At 41.0% G+C, this 24,699-nt stretch overlaps 1 protein-coding gene across 2 annotated transcripts in view; it reads right to left on the reverse strand.

Annotated features, from left to right (window-relative positions):
- FANCA (FA complementation group A) overlaps positions 1 to 24,699 on the reverse strand; it is a 2,214,801-nt gene that overhangs the window by 1,779,043 nt on the left and 411,059 nt on the right. For both annotated transcript variants that reach the window (XM_044081851.1, XM_044081852.1), the window contains exon 11: positions 17,283 to 17,352. In XM_044081851.1, the coding sequence (XP_043937786.1) occupies positions 17,283 to 17,352 (70 nt within the window). The remainder of the gene's footprint in view (positions 1 to 17,282; positions 17,353 to 24,699) is intronic.

Below are 24,699 nucleotides of genomic sequence, written 5' to 3' on the forward strand. Positions count from 1 at the left end.
GCAATGTATTATGTCCCAATCTGGGCTCACCATGGAACCAGAATTGGGCGAATAGCTCACTGATGAAACCACATCTCAAGCAGATAAACACGCCCACTCCACTTCCAGATGGTCCATATAACGCTTCACATCTTTAGTGACTGACCACAAATCACCACCTCACACTGTGGCCAATTACTCTCGCCCAAAAACTCATGCTCTCTGTGTTGACAATCCACACCAAACATAAAAAAAGCCATCGACATCACAAATCAACCACAAACTGCAAATAATCTCAAGATCTAATAAAATGCCAGAGCAAAGCACAAGAAATGTGTTTCCATAAGTGTGCAAATCCTATAATGGTATATGGAAACAAAGCTCACCCACAATCGCTACTCATTCAGTAAATTTGCACATATCATTAAGTGTTCACCTATGGAGATGCATCTTGTATACAACTTCAGGATTGGTCATATAGAGATACACTTGCTTACTATTGGGCAAATGAACTACCAACCATTTCCTGCTCCCAACAAACCATCACAAAACATAATCATCATCCCCTATAGTATATGGATAAAAAGCTCACCCACTAGTACCTCTCATTCGGTATATTCATACATATCAATAACTGTTCTCCTATAGGGAGACATGTAACAAACGGTTTCAGGATTGGTCATGTAGAGGTGTACTTGCTTGTTATTGATTAAATGAACTATCATCCATTACCTGCTCCTAATTAACCATTGCAAAATGGAAACCTGATCTCCTATCATCTGTCAAAATAACTAACACATAGAACTGTATAATTGTTTAAAACAAAAACTTTACAAAAATGCTCTTAATGATACTTATTGGCCATATATGGCCACCCATCAACACTACACATATTAATGTGCGATGTCCTATGCAACAATACACAGGTCATGTTTAGAGAAAAAATAATGAAAAAGGTGGATGCAGGCACATTATTAGTCAAGTACATAGTTAATTAGCAGTACACTGCCTGCAGAGTGTAGATCTATTACTCCATAGGTGTGGACTCATATTATTTACTATCTAATGCGTCTCTTCTTCAAATCTAGTCTCAAAGGTATATTGGTGTTAATACCAGGTGGCTTGTCAGCCTGTAGTTCACCTGTCCACCTCATTTCAGCTATTTCAGTCAGACTGACAAAGTCACCTCCTCTCTCATTGACGTTTATAACTATGAAGTGGAATGAGTGTCTCTTGTTCTCATTTACATGTCTCACCAAGAGATTTTTCAAATCATTCAATTTGATGTTGCGGACACGTTTCAAAATCCGCTCCTTAAACTGACTGTTGGTTTTACCTGCATAAAATGTGTCACAGACTTTACAGCAGGCTATATAGATCACATTCTTCGTTCTATAGTCTGCATAGTCATATAGAGTATACCTCTTGCAGCTTATCGGATGTTTAAATGTCTGCTCTTTACAGATATATTTACAGATGGTACACATTCTACAAGGATATGTGCCCTTCTTGCTCTGTGTAGATATATTCTGGTTGTGCTTGTCACATAATAGCTGCTTCAAGTGCTTCCCATTCCAATAGGAAAAGTGTGGTCTGTCACCTACTATTTTTCTTGTAGCTTCATCACTGGTGAGAATCTTCCAGTTGCTTCAGACTACATCATTTATATAGGTTATGTCACTCGAATACGTGAGAATAACTCTAGTGTTGTTACTGACATCTTCACGTCCAGGTCAGGTTGATTGTTCCTCTGCACTACAGGAATAATAAGGCCTGTCTAGCATAGTTCTAAGTTGGTCCACTGCTTGTTGCTGCTTATCAATGTCTTTAATATTATAATCTCTGCACTGTAATCAACATATTAGTTTTTTATTGGCCTCCTAATAATCCTTCTCTCCCGTACACTTTCTGGAGTTGCGTAAGATTTGTCCTTTGATAAGATTACTATAAATATGCCAGAGTGCATACTTGAGTGATGCAGTACATTATTCTTTCTGCATTCCTTTTGATATAAAATCGTATTGATCTCTCCTTTTTTATCCATCTCAATGGTCACATCTAGAAAATCTACCCTATTAAAAGATGAATGCATTGTGAATCTCGAGAAATCAGTGGTTCCTTCCAGGTATTTAACATAATCTGACAGTTGCTCCACCATACCCTCTCACAAGAAATAAACGTCATCCACAAATATCTTGTAGTAATGCACATATGAGCTACAGGAATTGTTATGGAGGGCTGCACAGGCCTCCCAATTAGCATAGCTGTTGGCACATGGAGTCTCCATTGCTACTCTCCATTTCTGCCAGTACATCTGCTTTCCATAGCAGAAGACATTGTTCTCTAATACCATTTCCAGTAACACACACAAGAAGTTGATCCGTTCACTGCTTAATTCACTATGCTCTTGTAGAAAAACTCTAACCTATGGGACATAACAGGGGAGAAATCATATCCTTGTGCATCTTAGGCAGGCCTTTTATTACAAGGATTCTGGGAGCTGTCACATTCAAAAAATCATATAGCTCTTGATCAATTTTTCTTAGAGCCACAAGTTCAAGAAGAAAAAGAAGTTATGTCTTACCATAACGTTCCATCTGTATTGTTGATCCTCGTTCAGTCATTACACATGGCTCGGAACCAAGCCGGCCATTTTCCAAGCTCGCGACAGCTTCAAACTCTCGAGCTAAACTCTTACCCACAATCCCCCCTCCCTGTTACCTCAGAATGAGTTTCAAAGTCAAAGAAGGTAGAGGCTACCTCTGGTCAAATAACCTAAGAGAACCAGATGGCGAGATCCACTAGAAACCACAGGAGGGGGAAGGAGGGAGGGTCGTAATGACTGAACAAGGATCAACAATACAGATGGAACGTTATGGTAAGACATAACTTCTTTATCTGATATTGTTAATCCTCGTTCACTCCTTACGCATGGGACAGAGTCCCCAGCTACCTCTATTCCTGGGAGGCTCTCATGGAAGGACATTCCTGAGCACCATAGAACCGAAAGATGCTCTTCCCCTGGAGGCCAAATCCAATTTGTAATGATTGATGAAGGTATGAGGCATAGCCCAAGTTGCAGCTACACAGATGTCATTTAAAGAAGCTCTGGCATGGAAGGCAGCAGAAGTTGCCACCGACCTTGTTGAATGAGCTTTCATGGTAGTAGGCAATGAGATATTACGTTGTGTATAAATAAAGGTCACACAGTCCTTCAACCATCTAGCTAATGTGACCTTAGCAACAGCAGATCCTAATCTAGGTCCAGAAAAGGCCAAATATAACTGGTCAGATTTATGAAAGGGTTTAGTCCTGTTTAAGTAAAAATGAATTTGCCTGTGTATATCTGGGGTATGTAGGCAATACTCTCCTCTGTTTGACTGATTGGGAAAGAAAACTGGCAATTCAATGGTTTGATTAATGGACATTTCAGAGATCACTTTGGGCAGAAATGATGGTTTAGTTCTCAGAGACACTATCTCTATGAAAAATCAAGTATGGACTCTTGATACATAAAGCTTGAAGTTCAGAAATACGTCTGGCAGAAGTAATAGCGACCAAAAACAAGGTTTTCCATGACAAATACTTGAGGTCGCAAGAAGAGGCTGGTTCAAAAGGTGACATTGTCAGAGCTTGTAGAACTAATGATAAATTCCATGGTTGAATAGGTTCTCTAAAAGGTGGCTTCAGATGACTCACACCTTTTATGAAGGTCTTGCACAATTTATGGGACATAAGAGAGGAATCTTGGACACCCTCATGAAAATTAGACATTGCAGCCAAATGAACTCTAATGGTAGAGGTCGATAGACCCGATTGAAACAGGTCGGCCAGATAGTCTAGTATTATCGACACTGGTGCTGAAAAGGGGTCTACTTGTTTATCTTTCAGCCAACAGGTAAATCTTTTCCACTTGCTCAGATAAGTAATTCTAGTGGAAGACTTATGAGAAGCAATGAGAATATCACGTACTGGTAAAGAAAGATCATTCTGCCTGGCAATCAAGGGAATTGGAGTAGCCAAGCCGTGAGCTTCAGGCTGTACAAGTTGGGATGAATCAGGTTCTGTGGGTGTAAAATCAACTCCGGGATTGGATGGAGAATCCATGTTCAATCTAGTATGTGAGGCCAAAGGAAGGGGAACCAAATCTGTCGAGGCCAATATGGTGCTATGAGGATCACCTTGCTCTTCAACCAACGGGCTTTCTTCAGAAACTGGGGAATGAGGGGAAAGAGTGGAAATGTATAAAGAAGACCCGAGGGCCAATCGTGGACTATAGCGTCCCTGGGTGACTGTCCCGGAGGGGCAATCAGGGCGAAGTAGTTGCTGCATTTGTAGTTGGTCGGGGATGCAAAGAGGTTGCAGCAAGGACAGCCCCAGTGGTGGAAGATCTCCGCCGCTATCAAGGGATTCAGGGACCACTCGTGAGGTTGAAGAATGCACCTGCTGAGTCTGTCTGCTATCATGTTGGAACTTCCGGGAATGTGCATTGCTAGAAGAAAACGGTTGGTAACCATCGCCCACTGCCATATCCTCATGGCCTTTCGAAAAAGGGGGTAAGATTTGGTTCTACCTTGCTTGTTGATGTACCAGACCACCGCCATGTTGTCTGACTGAATCACAATTGTTCCAGACGGCAGCAGGGGATGGAATGCCAGGGGATGGAATGCTTGCAACGCCAGAAGCACTGCCCTCAGCTCTGGAACATTTATATGCAGATGGGCCTCCAGTTCAGACCAAGTGCCTTGGACTGTCTGTCCCTGACACAGCCCCCCCCCCCCAATCAGGGAGGCGTCCGTGGTCACTGTGGCCTTGGGTTGCTGAGGGGTGAAGGGGCGAGACCATTGTGAGAGATTGTGTCTCCTCCACCAATTTAAATCATGTTTGCACCTGAGAGTTACTCGAATCATGGCTGAAAGAGGATGCTGAAAAGGATACCATTGGGTGAGCAGTAGCCATTGTAGAAGCCTCATGTGAAACCTGGCCAGGGGAACAATGGTGATGGAGGCTGCCACGGAACACAACAGCTGTAGAACCGAGTGAGCTGTGGATTTTTCCCTTGAAAGGATTGGAATTAGTTGTGGTTTTATCCTTAGAATTCTGTGCTCTGGAATACAAGCTCTACAGCTTTGTGTGTCCAAGATAACCCCTATGAATTTTATCAGCTGAGATGGGGTGAGATTGGATTTTTGCCAGTTTATGGTTATGCCTAGCCTCTGAGCAGCGAGGAGAGAGTACGCCAGGGCTTTTTCCAGTAGATGTCTGGTGGGGGCGGAAATGAGCCAATCGTCTAGGTATGGAAACACCTGGAATCTTTGAAGTCGCAGGTGAGCTCTGACAACTGCCATGCACTTTGTGAACACTCTGGGGGCTGTTGAGAGTACGAAGGGAGTACTCTGAACTGGTAGTGACTGGCTTCCGCACGGAAGCGCAGAAATCTTCTCAATGGTCTTTCCACCTTTATGTGGTAGTACGCATCTTGAAGATCTATAGAGCACATCCAATTGTCTTTTTCCAAAAGCAGGAGGATAGACTGTATTGTGACCATCCGGAATTTTTGTACTCTCATAAACTTGTTCAATACACTGAGATCCAAAATTGGTCTCCAGTCCCCAGTTTTCTTTGGCACCAAAGATAGTCTTGAGTAGAATCCGGATCCTGTCTGGTCTGGAGGGACTATTTGGATGACTCTCTTTCTTAGCAGCTTTACTATCTCTAATGCTGCTTCTTCCCTTTGACTAGGTGGAACGTCGGGAAGATTTTTCTGTAGGGACGGGACAAAGATCAAAGGGGATATGATAACCTCTGATTATAATCCTTTGTACCCAAGAATCGGTAGTGATGGTTAGCCAGGCAAAAGGGTACAAGGAGAAATGTCCTCCAACCACCTCCAGAGGAAAGGAGTTGGGCCGCTCTTCAGGAGAGCTGGTAGGATTGACCAGGGAAAGAATCCCTGGAACCCTGGTTATGCGGACCCCCTCTGCCCCAAAAAGAGCGTCTTCCCTGTGAGTTTCCCCCTCTGCCTCTGGGGGACAACTTGGCCTGTGTGTCACGGAAAGGACCCCTTTTTGGTTTCAGGAGAAAGCACGTTGAGGGGAAGAATAACGGACACCCTACGGCAGAAAGGGTCTTACCGTCCTGTTCACATCTGGCCAGTGTACTTTTGACTTTGGGCCCAAACAATGAGGAGGCCTCAATGGGGGCATTAAGAAAGGAAGACTTAAAGGGTTCCACGAAGTTGCACATGCGCAATCAGGCGTGTTGTCTCAAGACCGCAGCTGAACCCGCTGCTCTAGCTGCTCCTTCTGATGCGTGAGATATCCGTTGCATAGAGGAGTTAGATATAGATTCAATGGTGGCCAGCTGAGAGACCACTTTGTCACGGACCTCATCAGACACAGCACCAGCCAAGGTTTCAGAGAGCTCAGAAACCAAATCCCTTTGATGCCTGGTAAAATGTGCCCTATAATTCAGAGACCTGATAGCAAAGGTCACTGAAGCAAAGGTGCACTTCCCTATCCTGTCCAGGGCCCAGGACTCTTTGATAGGCAGATGGACAGTCTGGCTTTCTTCTTCTGCCAGATCCTTTTTTGTTGCAGCCGCCACCACCAAAGCATCAACAGGAAGACCTTTGGACCAATGGGGATCTGAAGCAGGAGGGGACAAGATCTTATCTGGCCTCCGGGGAATAGCTTCGATGGTATCAGGAGCCTTCCAAGCACACTGCACGATGAGCCGGACAAGTTCATTGGCAGGTGGAGTAACCCAGGAGGTAGGGGGCCAGGCACGAAAGGCCTGCAGGAACACAGATTCCTCCAAGATCGGATTAGAGGGCTGCCAGTCACCTCTCTGTTTCAGGATTTCGAGGATATCACCAAAGGATACCTCAGAGGGTGACCAAGGGGATCCTTCCCCCTCATCGAAATCTGTGTCTTTCGTGAGGGACTCCTCTGTGGAGTCCATGTGCTTCCTCTTACATGAACTTTTCCGGTGGACCTCCTCAGCGGGAGAAGCTGGAGAAGACAGCGGAAAAGGGGATTCTGAGGGAATATGTCCTGCGGCCCCTGCACCCGGTATCTGCTAGGTGCGACTTGTGAAACCAGTGTACCAGAGTAGGGCGGAGGTATAGACAGTCTGGTATCGCCAGCAGCAGTGAAAGCCTTCTCCATCAGTTGGAAGGCTGGTCCACCCGAAGAGGGGTGCATGTCTAGGACAGGGGTCACACCCCTCCCCCAAGTGACTCAGCCTACCGACCCAGAGTCCCTGGATGGCTGTGGAGCAGCAAACTATGCGTGTCACAACTGACATCCTGGATCTTAGCAAAACTTTCCTGTCACGAAGGCAACTGCGGTTCCTTAGTGAGATCCATAAAGGGGACCGCAGAAGGGGAAGACTGTGCTATATCCATGGACTTCAAAGGCAATGAAGGAGGAGAATAAGAAGTGGTCTTTGGTGATGGGTGATCACCTCCCAAGGAAGGATAGTTCCTGAGGGGTGGGATACCTCTGGCCAAGAGTACCTGGTCCACAAGATGCAACACATCATGTTCGGAAAGGCTTCTAGTGGACCTCACAGAGACTGAGGGAGAAACAGGCCTGTCCACAGAAGAGGCAGACTCGGTGCCCCATCACATCTGTCAGCACCGAGGACAACAGTGCCGAGAGAGACTAGATTGTTGTCTGTACCGAAGAAGTCATCGGTGCCAAGGTCATGGTCTGCACCGACACAGGGATCGGTGCTGAAATGGTTGTCGGCGCCGAAGCTGGAACCGACAAAACTGGAGTCAACAATAAGGGCGTCTGTTCCGAGGAAGATCTCGGAGCCGACGTGGACAAAGTGCGCCGGACTGGATAGTCGGTGCCAATACAGTGGTAATAGTCTGAACCGAGGAGCCCCTTGGTGCCGATATATAGAAGGCTGCAGGGGAAGACGGAGCCAAAATCACTAATGGAACCGAAGGCCTCAGTGCCAAGGGTCTAGGCACCGAAAGCACAGGGGCTGACTGAGTGAGCACCGGAGCTGAAACTTTAGCCTTTTTAGGTTTTCATTGGCGGGAGTCCCCAGCCGGGGATGAAGGCAAAGATTCAGCCTTAGTAGGAACATCCAAGATTTTCTTATGGGCTCTAGAAGGGGTTTAGGCCTCCAACCCAGAAATAGCCTCTGAAAAGGGAGATTTTAGGAGTCCCTCCAGTAACAGCTTGTTTTTCCTTTCCAACAAGGTTCTATTAGAAAAGTTCTCACAAATAGTACAGAGTGGGTCAACAGACAAATGGGAAGTTCCCAAACAGTAAACACACACAGAGTGTGCATCAGAAGTAGGCAGTTTGTGTCCACAATCAGAACACTTAAACCCCAGACTACCTTTCTTATCTACATTGACAGCAAATTAATTAACAGAAAAGGTACCGGCAATGGTACAAGAGAGTACCCGAAGGTATGAGAGAAAAAGGAAAAGGATTACCAACGATGGTAAAGATAGACTAACTCACGGTAAAAGTGGTAAAGAAAGAAGCAGAAAAACCTGAAGAAAATATATACGCTAGATGCGATAGGGTAAGAGACAATAAAATATGAACTTTTCTGACAGAAAAGTAATCTGTAAAACTATTAAACAACAAATGACTGTACTTAGCTCAAGAGAAGTAGCTTGACACGACCGAATGGCAATGCGGCAAATGAAATTTGAGGTAACAGGGAGAGGGGGATTGTGGGCAAGAGTTTAGTTCGAGAGGTTTGAGGCTGATGCGAGCTTGGAAAATGGCCACCTCGGTTCCGAGCTCGGAACCGATACCCATGCGTAAGGAGTGAACGAGGATTAACAATATCAGATCAGTTCTTACAGAGTTTATCATCATGTTAACCTGCAAAGTATTCACTTTTTTACATGTGGACTCATCCGCTAACATGGATAGCATCTTTCCTTCATACTGTGGCTTAACCACCACTATTGCCCCCTTCTTCAGCTGGACAAATCACCATGTTTTCACTTGTCTACAATTGTACCAATGCTTGTCTCTCTCCTTGGCTTAAATTAACAAATCGATGGTGGGATTTATTCAACTTCTTCACTATCTCCATCTCGCACACTCTTAAAAAGGTATCTACTGTGCGATTGTTCCGTGGTACAAATTCAGGCAGTTTCTTAAAAGTTGAAGGAGTAGCATTTTCATTGTTACCAAACATCATTTTCAACATTATAGTTCTACAAAATAGTCTTAAGTCAATGATGACATCACTAAGTTTTGAAGGTACTACAATTATAAAAGTTCAGCCTTTTAACAGATTTAGTTGTGTGTCTGTCATTTCTGTGGAACTTAAATTCACGACCAATTGATCTTCACTTCCAATACATAAAGTGGACTTTATCTTTCTTGTGACATTTTCCATTTCTTCCTCTGCTGGCCAAATGATTTATTTTGTCCGGTACTGGTTGTTTAAACAGTATAGGTAATGTTGGGAAAACTCACGATGGTACCGAGCCATCATTCCGTCTGACACCCAAATTAAGGCTGGGCTTGGATGGATTTTTCATTGTTTCACTCACTGTCAACTTCATTTACTATGTTCATTTTTGTCTACTTCATTAGATATACACTGCTCAGTATCAAGTCTGTTACTCATATTAGCAGTATCTTTTCTCTAGGCCAGGAGAATATGCAACCATTCTTAAAATCATTGTAGTCTCTAAGTAGTTTTCTTTTAATTATCTGAAGCTTATTATCATAGGTGGAGATATTCATGTAGAGTTCATTGAGCTTCTCTACATACATATTCTCCATGTATTTACTTTCAAGTTCGATCTGCCGTTTCTCTACTTGGTGTACTAGTTCTTCCTCAATAGGCTCAAAAAACTCAAACATCAGCGTCAAATAACAAACTAGTTTCCAGGTTAAGCTGCTGCCACTTCTGTAACAATTTTGGATAGAGATTACTAAACCTCAGCAGGACTAAAACCCTCAGACCTCTCGTTACCAAATTATGATGCAGGCAGGCTTCAAAATGAAGATGCTACCACTGAAGTCTCTTTAGCTTGTAAAGTGAATTTTCAAAGTCTCTGTACCTTTTCATAAACCCCTCCATAACATCAGGTGTCTCACATATGGTAGATTCTGCCATTTCAAAACTCAAACTTAGCAATGGAATGGTTCCAGTCCTGATAAGATTCCTCACAGGAGTACTGTGAGTTTGATCTGTCCTCTGCACTGGATGACGGTCCGATTCTACAACCGCTTTCTCTACTCCTTCAGCCATGTAGTGCCTAGCTTTCCACAGAAGTATAAGCCAAGTAAAAGTCAAAAAAAAAAGTTATGGCACTTGAACTGTACTGTAGAAGATAAACAAATATCCAGAAAATGACCAGTACAGATACCACAGCTATATATATAAACTTATTAGAAACATACATGTGCATGAATAAAACAATAAAAGCAACAATAAAAAAATTAATGTTTTCAGATTCTACACAACACAGCAACCTGAAGTCTTTTAAACCAGAGTTAAGGCCACGTTCCTTCCTACCAATAGATTTTTAGTAATACAGCAACTATTTTAAATGTAATACAGTCCTCTCCAATCAAAATTCATTTCAAAAACAATGTTAAATAAATAGCACCACAAATGAACATAAATGAAATGTGACTGTACTGGTCATTTGTTGTGTGTGTGTGTGTGTATATATATATATATATATATATATATATATATATATATATATATATATATATATATACACACACACACACACACACACACATATATATATATATTTAACATTTGTTAGCTGGGAAAGTCCGACTTGGAACAAAGCCAATTTTCAGAGGAGGCCCGGGGAGAAACTCTCCAAGCGCATGTCTTTGTAATGTGGAAGGAAACGAACGCAGATTGGACATGCAGACTCCACACAGAAGGCACTCTAGCCGAGAATCTAACAGGAGAACTTCATATATATATATATATATATATATATATATATATATATATATACACACACACACACACACACAGACACACAGGTTTATATATTAATACATTTGTTACGTACACTAACTCAGACAGCACTGTACTTCAGGTTAGAAAGAATACTCTGAGGTACCACAATCGTGGACTTAAAACTACACAAACTCCTCTTCTTCACTTTCCGCTCACAATTCTGAGGTTTACATTTGGATTCATCAGAATTTCAAAGTTTCCGTTTTCCTCTCCCACTATTCCCCAAGTGGCAAGAAGGATCATATGCATTCTCCTCCTGTAACTATGGGTGTCCAGGCTGAATCACTGGTGCTTACAGAAGTGCTTCACACTGTGCTCTTCTCACAAGCAGTACAGACAATGCCACTCTGGTTCTGGCTCATTACTCAATAAAGGCACATAAATGCTTAAAGATCATATCCACAGGTTTCACTTACCTTTCTAAGCTGGTTGATAAATCAGCTGTCCACAAATAAATTACATTCTAGTTATAAAACAAGACCTCCAGAAAAAAAGTGCATCTTATAACCAAACAGAAGCTGAAACACTTTCAACAGTGTACTCATACTGATGTGGAGCTGAGTATGCTGTGAGATGGAAAAAGTAAGGGCCACAGCAAAAGTGTGCTGTAAAGAAAGAAATGTGACAACAGTCTCCATTTAAACAAACCAAAAAAATCACCTATATGCATGATACAGTTTTTAAAACAAATAAAACTATCACAAAGTTAGTGAAATAAATGATTTCTGACAGTAATACATAAGCCACATTTAGGAGTTATGAACTGTAAAAAAACAGCGCAGAAAGTGTTATACTAGCCAGGGAAGTCAATGGAAACTCGGCAAAAAGAGAATGTTCTCTATGCAGTTCATGTGATGATGACAATCCAAGAAGAGATTCTTCCTTACATAATACCAGGAAGTCTAAATTCAAAGATAGAAATTTTGTTTCAATGTACACATTCAGTGCTGACTACTATTCAAAGTTTTCAGTGATCATGAGGTGACAGAACATACTGCTCTTGAAACTATCCTTTCCAGAAATAAAATACCTCACATAGCTGTCTCAGATAATGGTCCCGTACAAGCATGGAAGTCAAAAGGCTTTCAAAGGCAGGATAACTCCAACAGGAGACATCTACACAACAATCCACAGTCCGGTCGTCAAGTTGGAAGGACATTTAAAGCTGGAAAAAATAAAAACACCTGAAAAAGACTGTGATAGAAGTGCAAGTGCTCATCTATTTTTCTCGGAATGCAGAAGTGTTTCTTTACAAAGTTGCATTTATTGTCTGCTCAGTTACTTATGGGTCATAAAACAGAGTACTCTGCCTATCTTCATAATTTTAACACACTGAAATCATGCCTTCAAAGTGTATCAGTCTGAAGGAAAACCAGTTCAGACAAGTCGGCTGTGACAAAAGACCAAGATGTCTACCTTCACTGAAAGATGGGGTTACAGGAAGTGTGCAGTTAAGCAGTGAGTGCAGCTAAGAATGGAGAATTGCTGAGATGAAACTGGAAACATCATTTATGTATTTATTTGGGATTTCTTTACTGGAAAAATCCGACATGAATCCCATTTTCAGTGCAGGCCCGGAGAGAAAAGCTCCAAATATACATAGTTCAGTTAATGTTGTTATTGTATCTTTCGGCTTTTTCCCGGTTAGGGGTCGCCACAGCGGAACTCCGGTCCGCTAATGATTGGCAGTAGATTTTTACGTGCTGAGTTGCCGGCCCTGACGCACAAACTTCAACAAAGGTACGCCCATTCATGCATGTCTCCACACAGAAGATGCTATAGCTGAGAATCGAACAGGACGTCTTACTGTGAGGCGACAATGCTACCGCAGCACCACCACCGCAGTATACATAGTTCAGTTAATAAACTACATAATACTATCACATTTAGTGCAGTAACAAATAGCAGAATCAGTATATAGGATAAAGTCAGATCAGAAGGCATCAGTTCAAAACAAACAAATCCTAAAAAGACTGAGTAGAACTAATGCATTCCAGAAGCTTCGAGCCAAAGTGTATGCCAAAAAGTGTCCCATACAGACATTATGAGAAGGCATCTACACAGGCATTTTCAGAAACAGCAGAGTATCCATGACATCTCAGACTACCTGAAGGGGACTATTCCCATTTCTAGTATATCACGTAAAGAAGAAACCATAAATTCTACTAAACAGTGAAAATATGACAGATTTGAAATCCGAAAAGGTAGTCAAATTGTTTCAATGATTGGAGAGACATGTGCTTTGATTAAATAAATGCTGCTAAATACTGTTCTAGTGAAGTGTTTTGACTCTACATAAAACAATGAAAACCAGTGTTATAGAAAGTGCGAGTATTGACAATGTCTTTGCATAAATACACACCAAGTAGAAAATATATTAAATAGGAAGATGTATGGTGTACAGCTTTAAGAAATCAGAACCTTAGTTTAATGTAGTCAGTAAAAAATGTAACATAATATTTGATGTCCTGAAAAGAGATACAATTTGAAATACATGAGGAGGAAAACTAGGAGCAAGCAAGTTACCTCCATCTCATTCTGTCAATAATTCTGATTTTATCAGTTTTGCAAAAGGGCATCTACAGCACATGTTGCAAATGAATTACACATACTGCAGTAACAGTAACACGAACCTGATAACTACGCGTTATATTCTGGGCAATCTGTACCCTAGGAGTGTCTCAATGGGCTTTATACTGGAAATTAGAAACTTGTCAATTGCAAACCTTACAAACACAGAAAGTAAGGTCCAGCAAATACAATAAATGATTAAACTTGTTATTAGGTTACTGAAGTACTTTTGTAGGGGGTTCCTCCCATTCATGCCCAAATTTGCACAGCAAATTTTAAGTACTAATTCTGAGATTGGTGTACACTGAAGAATACAACAAAAAACAGCAGAGTCACCATCCATCTACCATCCTTTGCAAACCACTTCCCTAAAGTGTTCCCAACCTGCTTTCCCATTATAACATTCAATACCACTATCAGCTTTATGAACAACTATTTGTTATTTACTTTAACATTACCTTCACTTTCTAAACCTAACGTATTTCTTTTTCCTGGTTAAGAAGGGTCACTTCTCATATACCTGTACCCTCCAGTTTTTGATTATGGTACGGCATCTGCCCACTTTACTGCAGTTCTGCACTTGAAATCATCAGTAAAATCGCAGGAGTATATGATTATAGGAACTATAAGGCAAGTAAGTCTGAAGACCACCCTGCCAAATTATATCCTAAAAAATTACCTGCCACTTCTAGGAGGGCAAAATGTGCCCAGCTGGAGACAAATTTGTGGTCATCAATCCAAATGTCAAGATTAATCTTGATGAAGGCAAGGATGTCAACTCTGCTTACCATTCAGAAGCAATTTGCTCCAGAGATGATGTTAACATTGGATAATGAATCTATTCCGTCAATATGTTTTATTTGTTTGTTGGTGGATGTTCAGATGATTGGTTTAAATGTTTGTGGAGCCCTTCATTCCATGAAGGTTTAGAATGACTAACAGAAATTTCCCTACATTAGTCTGTATGTAACAAGAGTATATGTCATAGGGTTATGAAGCTGTCTTGTTAGGTAAGGGTTTTCAGGCAAATCTTTTCATCAGGAACCTTTAGGGCCTTTATAGCTGTTTCATACAGCGGATATAAAAAGTGTACACACCCCTGTTAAAATGCCAGGTTTTTGTGATATAAAAAAATGAGACCACAATAAATCATTTCTAAACTTTTCCCACCTTTAATAGGACCTATAACCTGTACAATTCAGTTGAAAAACAAATCTGTTAGGGGAAAAAATATAAAAAAAATACAAAACGTACAATAAGCTGGTTGCATAAGTGTGCACACCCTTAAACTAATACCTTGTTGAAGCACCTTTTGATTTAACTACAACATTCAGTCTTCTTGAGTAGGAGTCTATCAGTATGGCACATCTTTACTTGGCAATATTTGCCCACTTTTCCTTGCAAAAGCACTCCAAATCTGTCAGATTGCGAGGGCATCTCTTGTGCACAGCCCTCTTCAGGTCATCCCACAGATTTTCTATTGGATTTAGGTCTGGGCTTTGGCTGGGCCATCCCAAAACTTCAATTTTCTTCTGGTGAAGCCATTCTTTTGTTGACTTGGATGTATGCTTGGGGTCATTGTCATGTTGAAAGGTGAAATTCCTCTTCATCTTCAGCTTTCTAGCAGACGCCTGAAGGTTTTGGGCCGAAAGTGACTGGTATTTGGAATTATTCATAATTCCCTCCACCTTGACTAAAGCCCCAGGTCCAGCTGTAGAAAAGCAACCCCAAAGTATGATACTGCCACCCCCATGCTTCACCATAGGGATGGTGTTCTTTTGGTGATGCAAAGTGTTGTTTGTGATCCAAACATACTTTTTGGAATTGTGGCCAAAAAGTTCAACCTTGGTCTCATCAGACAACAACACATTTTCCCCACACGTTTTTAGAAGACTTCATGTATTGTTTTGCAAAATTTAGCAGGGCCTGGATGTTTTTCTGTGTAAGGAAAGGCTTCCGTCTTGCAACCCTACTCCATAGCCCGGACAGATGGAGAATATGGGAGATTGTTGTCACATGTAGTACACAACCAGTACTTGCCAGAAATTGCTGCAGCAGGTCTCTTGGCATCCTCCTTGACCAGTTTTCGGTTTGTCTTTTCATCAATTTTGGGGGGACGTCCAGTTCTTTGCAATGTCACTGTTGTCCCATATTTTCTCCACTTTTTAATGACTGTCTTCACTGTGTGCCATGGTATATCCAATACTGTGGAAATTGTTTTGTACCCTTCTCCTGACTGATACCCTTCAACAATGAGATCTCTCTTTGATGCTTTGTAAGCTCTCTGCAAACCATGGCTTTTGCTATAGCAGGCAACTGAGTAAATGTTAGGAAAATCCTACTAGGACAGCTGAACTTTATTTGGGGTTAATCAGTCTCTTTAATTGATGGTAAGTGTGCACCCAAGAAGACTGAATGCTGTAATTAAATAAAACGGTGCTTCAACAAAGTATTAGTTTAAGGGTGTGCACACTTATGCAACTAGCTTATTGTACGTTTATTTTTTATATTTTTTTCCCCTAACAGATTTGTTTTTCAATTGAATTGTACAGGTTATAGATCACATTAAAGGTGGGAAAAGTTTTGAAATTATTTATTGTGGTCTCATTTTTCTAGATCACAAAAACCTGGCATTTTAACAGGGGTGTGTCCACTTTTTGTATTCACTGTATGTCTGGCAAGATACATGCTGAAGGAGGACACTGTTAATAACTACTCTAATTAGGGCAGAGTACAAATGGACAATAACATCCTTTGACTTAGATGAGATACCATTGGAACTCAGTTGTGTTAGACAGGGGTTCCTAACTAATATTGCAATACGGTGGCCAAAGGTGAGTGAACTGCTGACCCAAGTGCTGGGATCCCTGACTAATGCATTTACTGTACACTGTAGATGAGGGGGTATTTCCCAAAGGCAACAATCCTGCACATTTTTGCATTTAGGTTTTGTCCTGTCAAATTTTCTTACATCTTTACTCCCTATTGGTACTCCTTTTGTTGTGGCACTATTGCTCACAATTTCCCCTGCAAAGTATGCAAAACATAAGTTTAAACAATGCCCTTTAAATGTAACATTGCACAATTGATAATGTCTAACACTGGATGGCTGTCAAGATTCACTTCTCAGGCTTCATTTCACTCCAGTCCTAAGGTCAATTTCTTAACATTCATGCTTCAAAGATAAAACAGGCTACTTATGATCACACACCTGATTATAACCCTCTATATTTTAGTCAATATTTTTCCCATGTGGTTTTATACATTTACATTAGCTTTACACAACTGTCCTGAATTGGTGAAAATGAACATTTTAATCATGCCAAATGTGCTAACAAGTGTTTTATACAGTTCTATACCGTTCAATTGAGCCTTATAAGATAAGATCTATATTTACGACTGCTTATTCTTTTGTTATTCATACTTTGTACTGCAGTGACTGTGCCTTACACATTCTCTCAATTACATGCATGCTTACTTTATGTAGGAATGCAATGACTCCTTCAAAATAATCTGTGTAATTCCACTATCCAGATAATCAAAAATAAATACATACACACATCAAAAGTGAAATGCAGGTAACCTTCTCATGTTGAATCACTAAAGAAACACTGAGCAGCTCAGACAGGATGGACTCAGCCCTTCAGAAACTCTACCTTGCCAACATAGAAAATTGCTTCCACTGTAAATATACAAGCACATCTGTTGACAGTCTAAGCTCAATGAGTTACTTAATACCATACCAGCACTCGGCAGCTTTCACCTTCTGACAATCTTCCTGGTCTTTGGCTTCAGATACTACATTCAGCATCCCTAAAAATGCAAAATAAGCACTAATGACAAGGAAATTAGGGATGTGTTCATGTTTCTATGGTTAAACACACTAGATAATTCTGCATAAACACATGTGCATAGAAATGTAAATGGTGGATATCACAAACATAAGACATAACATCAGCAGATACGCATTAACAATGACTTTGCTACATCAAGGGTATTTGTAAGTGAAAATGGTTTTCCAGGTTTTGCTAACAGACAGCTGCTTCACTGAAAACTTCTAGTATTGCTGTCAGTTGATGTGTACCATTAAAGAATTCAATAGCAAAAGTGATCACGAACAACAGATAGATTTTAAATCAGTTCTTCAGGAGACCAAAGTGAGTATTTTTTTCTGGAATGATGTGCAACATGTAAATCTGGCAATAACTATCATGTAAATCCGCCAATAACCATCTGTCAGACTGTGCTTAAAATCCATCAAAATGCAGCTGAGATAGAACTCTACTTTTCATTATCTTCAGGGAAAAAAGTGAATTAATTTTGCTATAAAAAACATGTTTACTTAAGGTTATATAACTTTGATATAAACTCTGGAAGCAGATAGAAGGTGCAGGTCCCCATAAGGAGGATGCAATGAGGCCTTGCACCCAAAAAAAAATTCTAAGATGAACTTGCGAAGTTGCATAACAGCTAACAGGCTTTTGGCAATATCAGCAGCTTTTAGCAGCATCAGTGAATACAATGCTAGCACTTTGCATCTTTAAGGTATCCAATGCAAGTAGGAGTGTGGCACTACACTGCAGAATGGCACAGCTGCTACTTGGCAAAGCTAAAAAATTTGTTTCAACAAAAGATATGTAAAGCTGTGAACACTGGACTGACAAGAATGCACTGGTACACTTCACAGTCATCCCAACTCATGGATTTGATTTTCACTTCTGCGCATTTGATATGGCAAAGTAACACTGTTGTAATAAACAGATTTTTCTGCTACAATTACAGTCGGTCAACAAAAATACTGCAACAAACAAAAATCTCTATACTAAAAATATTCATGATCTCAAAGTCCTCATCATTCAGTTTCTGAACATGTAGGAATAAGCTGCCTACAAAATGCACTGACAAGTCAGACGTACAAGGTTCAGTGCCATTATTAACTTTATCATATATACAGTGCGGTAATACATTGTTGAACAGTCTTTTTTCAGAGATGGTGCCTTCACACATCAACTTTTGAAAGAAAAGAATCAGCATGTTATTAAACAAATGCACTAAAACCAATAACTAAAACTATAAAAATATATCCAAAAACAAACCAAAAACAAAAGTAATAATCAAAAAGGGCCAAATTTGCAATGTTTTCTGTAATTTCAACTCATGGGAAAAATCCAAATCAGTAAGGAGGATATAAGTGACCACATAACAGTTGCAAAGTTCTCCCTGAACAATATGAACTCAAAATTTTTTTGCTTTATTTTTTTCTGCCCCATCTGTGTTGTTGTTTGTCTTTCGGCTTTTTTCCTGGTAAGGGGTTGCCACAGCGGAACTCCGGTCCGCTAATGATTGGCAGTAGATTTTTTACGAAACGCTGAGGTGCCAGCTCGACGCCCAACCTTCTACGAAGGCACGCCCATTTACACACGCATGTCTTTCGAACGCTACGCAACTGTGGGGAGGACATGCAGACTCCACACAGAAGGCACTCCCAAGCCAAGCCGAGAATTGAACGGGAGAACCTCTTGCTGTGAGGTAACAATGCTACTGCCGTCTGCCCCATCTGTGTAACCATGCCAATTAATTTTCCCTACAAGTGAGAGATGATTGTGGCACAGCCATCAAAAACAGAAATCTCTTGATGGCTGCCTTTATGTCCCAGACAACTGTGAATACCTTAACAAGCACTCAGTGGAATGGTATGTCCTGGATACAGCAGGGAATGAAATTCCCTCACAAGGGTTATGTAGCCCCCTAAGCATCTATGCCCCCTTGCAAAAGGATGGCCACCATCAGGCCTCATGTGTCCATCAGGGATGCAACAGGAGACGTGCCTTCCTCCTACCTCCTCCCACATAGAGGCAAGAAGGCAATGCCCAGTCGGTCGTCTGTCTCTCTCCTTCCCCAGATAGCTCTTACAGTATTTGGACTACTGATCTGATACGGATCATCTGGATCGTAGTAATGGCAGCTTTTCAGTCAACAACACTTAAAGATTTACATTTTTCTGCCCATAGATTTATGTCAGACAGGGTTGACAATTTGACTAGATTAGAGCTGTAGTCATTGCAAGGGTTGTGACCCAACAAAGATATTGTGGTTAATTCTGCTGACAAAGGTGGGGAGGTGGTGGTTTGGGACACTTCTATATATTAGCAAGAAGCCTATAAATAGCTATAGGATGCATGTTTTTTTATCACAAGATGGTGTTAAATCCTACATATAATATCAATATGGAGACTGACCAGTTTTTGTATTTGGCTGTTGAGGAAGGCATTGTATCCAAGACTACAGCTAAACAACTTTAGGTGCTAGATCCTCAACCTCATTATTTTTACGTGGTACCTAAAATTCATAAAGTCTAATCCCCCCTCCCCATAAGGCCTACAACTGCTGGCAAAGGTTTATTGACTAAACTTTTGTCAGCTTATTTAACTTTGCAGCCTCCTTTAAAATTGGTCAGATCTAGGACAGATACCACCAATTTTCTGCAAGTCATGCTGGATGTACAGCTTGAACACAATTGGTACTTATGCATCTTAGATAATAAATCATTGTACATTATTTATTTTATTTTTATTTATTGACATTTGTTAACTGGGTTAGTCCAACTGGGAAAATATCCCTTTTTCAGTGGAGACCCGAGGAGAAAAGCTCCAGAAGGTACAATATTTAATTACATTAAGCAAACAAGAAATACAGACAATAATAGCAAACAATAGAAAGGAAGTAAACAACTACATGTGAAGATTATAACAAAGAAAAAAATAAATGGAATTTTTTTTTTCAGGACAAATTCTTTGTTAATATACGAGTGAGGGAGAGTCAAGAGTGCGAGTAGGATCAACTGAGAGTGATGTGAGTGTGGGGGGAGGGGAGAGCTATGTAGGGTCATCGCAGGGACAGGTTCTGGAGTTAAGTAAATGTGCCTTAAGTTCTTTTTTAAAGTCATGAAAATACCACACTGTGCAGTTTTACAGGCTTCATAGCATTGGCTGGAAAAATATCAAATCTACACACCAGGGTTCAACACATTTTTACTGTGTTTAACAGAGATGACCTTAACTAAGAACATGCTCCATTTGCAGGAAAAGCATTACTGGCAAGCTAAAGGTACTGCCATGGGGGCTCTGTTTGCCCCAATATATGCAGATTTGTTTATGGGGTATCTTGAGGAGATGTCGATATATGACAGCCATAATCTTTTTACTGGTTCTATGGATATGTGGCAGCGTTATCTAGATGACCGTTGACTTATCTGGTGAGAGGATATTACAGATTTACATATATTTGAATGAGAATAAATGGAGAATGGAGTTCACAGTGGCATACAGTTTGAATTCCACCCAGTTTTTAGATATTTTGGTTGCTAAAGATGATGATGGGGGGGGGGGGGTTGATGACTTTATCTTGTAAGCCCCATCATAATCATTCATATTTGCTACCTATTAGTAATCATCCTCAACATATTTGTAATATCATCCCCTTTTCTCAAGTCTATAGAAATGGATTTATTTTAAATATGAGGATTATAATATTTGTTCTCAAGAGCTTACACACAGATTTTTGTCATGTGGATTTAAGCTTGATATTGCGACTTCAGCTAAACATGGATAAGAATTCTTGAATTATGTATATAAGGTCTCTCAACAGTTCTTTCAGCTTTTTGACTACTTATACATCTAATATTTTTTCCTTTAGGGATCTGATCAATAAGTGTGGGGGCATTATTGGAAGATAATGAAATAGCTTTGTTAATTCCACCACAATACAGATTTGTTTTTCGAAGGGGAAAGACGGTTGGTCAATTTTTAGATTGACTGAAGACTAACTTTAGTGCCTCCTATGGATCTTGGTTTGAATGCAAATATATTTTTAAAGGCAAAAAGTTTTCTTCAGCCAATAACCATCTGATTTTTCATGCTAGGAGTTTGATCACTTGTTGCAGTGAATGGATCATTTACTTGGGAACATGTGCATGCTCAGTATTTTATCTGGGTAAAACCTCATGTCAATTTAGAAAAAAATCTATGAGCATATCAGAAATTTAAAATGCAGTCATTAACCAAATACTTTATATCAACAAACTAAAAACCAAACTCAGGCCGTGTTTTGTTTTATGGGTATTGGTAGGATTCTGTAACTGTTTAACAAAATTCTGGTTTACCAAAGCTGTTGCCTGACCGGGAGGAGTTTTGGATCAAAGTGGAGGCATTATTTAGCTCGTTTAAATGAACGTTAATATGTACTTTAACATATTTTCAATGGTGCTGTGACTCTTTACAAACGTTTATGCTTGAGTCTAATTAAGGTGTTCAAATTTTTGATTACATCATCGGCACTGAAGGAAATGTGGTTACACCAAAACCAGTATGCAGTTTATGGATCCTTTTTATTGATGTGCTATTAAACAAAGCTTCAGTCTTAAGCTATTTTTACTCTGTTATTTCCACAAGTGTGCTGGAATTGTATGTGGTGGTTACTGGGTACGCTTGCTGATCAATGTACACATTTTGGAAGATTTGTGAGTAATTTGTGTTTGCTGAGCACACCACTGACCAATCCTCGCAAGTGGCAGCCTTCTCTGTAAACCCACCCACCCCTTACCTTTTGTATCACTCGAAGAACTGAAGCAGAAGTAGATACTGCAGGAAAGGCATTTATCAGAATGCTTTCAGTGGGGTGTGAGCTCAGAACTTGCATTATCATCTACAGAACTTATGATGATCCATTTGCTGCGTGCTTTGTTTCTTCCTTTTTTGTTTATTTTTTCTATTTTTCTTACTTGCTGCAGACATCTACTGATCTGTAATCTGCTGTTGTGGTACTCTCACAGTGTTACTTCCAGATATTGTTAAAATGATATGGACTCCTTTTTAGCACAAAAAAAAAATTATTAAGCTTGTGTAGGAGGGTAGTTGCCAAGAAAATATGCCTCTTATCTAAGTACAAGACAGGAATTGCAGATAAGCATTTCTTACACACTTCTGTTATACTAGATCACAAAGTTTCCAGCAACACAAACATAACAGCAATAACTGTAGGCTGTCCTGTGTTGGGTTCATATTTTGGTACTGAGGCTCACAGGTTCATAGGTAGGTACTAGGCTATCGGCCCTAGGGCCTAAGCCTAGCCAACAAGTTTCCCTGGCTTACGCCACCCAAGAAAGTTAATTTCCTGTGCCCCTGTCGAGCAGAGCCACAGAAGTGATCCCCGGGGTGTATTTCCTATTTCCCATCCACTCATCAAGATTTTTCTTGAAGAGTGCTAATGAGGAACTTTGCTTGACATAGATGGGTAGCTTGTTCCAGAGTATAGGAGGTCTCTGGGACAGGCATCTATCCCTCCAGCATGTCCTGCTTATTGTGGTGACAAGGTTTAGGTCCCTATAGTGTGTAGCTTGGACGGATTGGGATTTCTTTAGGTGTAGCATGTCCAACAGCTCTGGGTTTAACATAGCTTTATATGTTAGGCAGAGATCTCCTCGGAGTAGGTGATATGCTACAGAGTAAAGCTGGAGTTTTTTGAGACGTTTGTTGCCAGTAATCCTCTTTGTGAGGTACTTCTGTGGCCTTTCCAGCTGCTGCAGATGTCTTGTGAGGTACATTCCAAAAGGAGCATTGTACTCTATAATGGGTTTAATGAGTGCCAAGTATAGGGGAACAATGACCTCTTTTTTCCTGGATGAGAACCCTTTTGTGATGAGGTGTGCCACATAGAAAGATTTCCTGACTACTGTGGCGATGTGATTATCAGAGGAGAGACTACTGTCCACCTGGGTCCCAAGGCCTGTTATCACGCATTCTGCGTTAAGTAGACTGCTGTTTATGTGGTAGTTCATGGGTACAGAGTTTTTACCAAAGGGGATGACAATGCACTTTTTGGCACTGAGCTTGAGGCCATGCCTCTAACACCAGGCATCTGTCTCAGTGAGGCCCTTCTGTAGAATGTCCACATCATTTGGGGACTCGACTATGGCTCCTAGTTTGCAGTCATCTGCGAACTTCGTTAGCCAGAGGTCTTCTGTGTTAGCCTGTACTTCAGAGAAGTAGATACTAAACAGGAGAGGTCCCAGGACTGAACCCTGTGGTACTCCACGTCTCACTGGTTTGAAGTCAGATTTGGAGTCTGCAACTTTTACAGTGTGGGTTCTGACAGTGAGCCAGTTGGCAACCCATCTTGTAATGTAGTGATTTATACCCAGTTTACTGAGTTTAGCTATAATTCCAGAATGGGGGATGGTGTCGAAAGCCTTGGCGAGGTCAAGATAGGCTGTGTGAACCACCTTACCCTCGTCTACGGCTTTGGTGACTGCCTCAAATAAGTTGATCAGGTTCAGAAGGCATGATCTGCCTTTCACAATCCCGAACTGGGTGGGGTCCAGAGTTTGGGGGTTACCAATGTCTTTGTTTATGAGTTCCATGATGATACATTCCATGGCCTTGCAGACCAGGCTCTTCAGGCTAATAGGGCGATAGTTCCCAGGATCAGTGGTGGCTCCCCCTTTATGGAGTGGGATAACTGTTGCTGTGCACCATTCAGTGGGCACAAAGCCTGATGTGAGACTATGATTGAACATGGTGCTTAGGTGGGGAGCCAGTTCGTTCTGAAATTAGTGTAAAATGCAGCCTGGGATGTTGTCCGGTCCCATGGATGCTGTGCTTTTGGTTTTAGAGAGTGCAGCTTTTACCTGCATAGATGTGATTACAGGGACTCTGCATTTTTCCTGTATAGATATGGGCCTTTTAGGGGGTGAGACAGGGGTAAAGTTAGCACTGAACCTATCTGCCAGGATGTTGGCAATATCAGTTGGTTCTGTAATTTTCATGCTGTTGTGCTGCAACTCAGAGGAGATCTGGGTGTTGCCATTGAAATTCTTGACATAGCTATAGAATGCTTTGTGGTTGCGCTTAGAATCAATGGCGATTTTGTTTTCATAGCTAGTTTTGGTGGATCTTATAAGGGATCTCAGCTTCTTACAGAGGCTGACCATGGAGCTCCTCCACTCATGGGATTTTACTCTCTTTTGCAACAATTTCTTCCTTCTGTTGTAGAGTTTGTTTATGGCAGGGGACCACCAGATCGGCTTCCTTTTTTTGGAGGATAGCGTCTTGGTTCTGTTTGGGATTGCACAATCCATGCACTCGTGTAAGTGCTTATAGAGTG

This window comes from Protopterus annectens, chromosome 8.part1 (assembly GCF_019279795.1).
Source record: "Protopterus annectens isolate FY-2018-M chromosome 8.part1, PAN1.0, whole genome shotgun sequence".
Classification (NCBI taxonomy): domain Eukaryota; kingdom Metazoa; phylum Chordata; order Ceratodontiformes; family Protopteridae; genus Protopterus; species Protopterus annectens.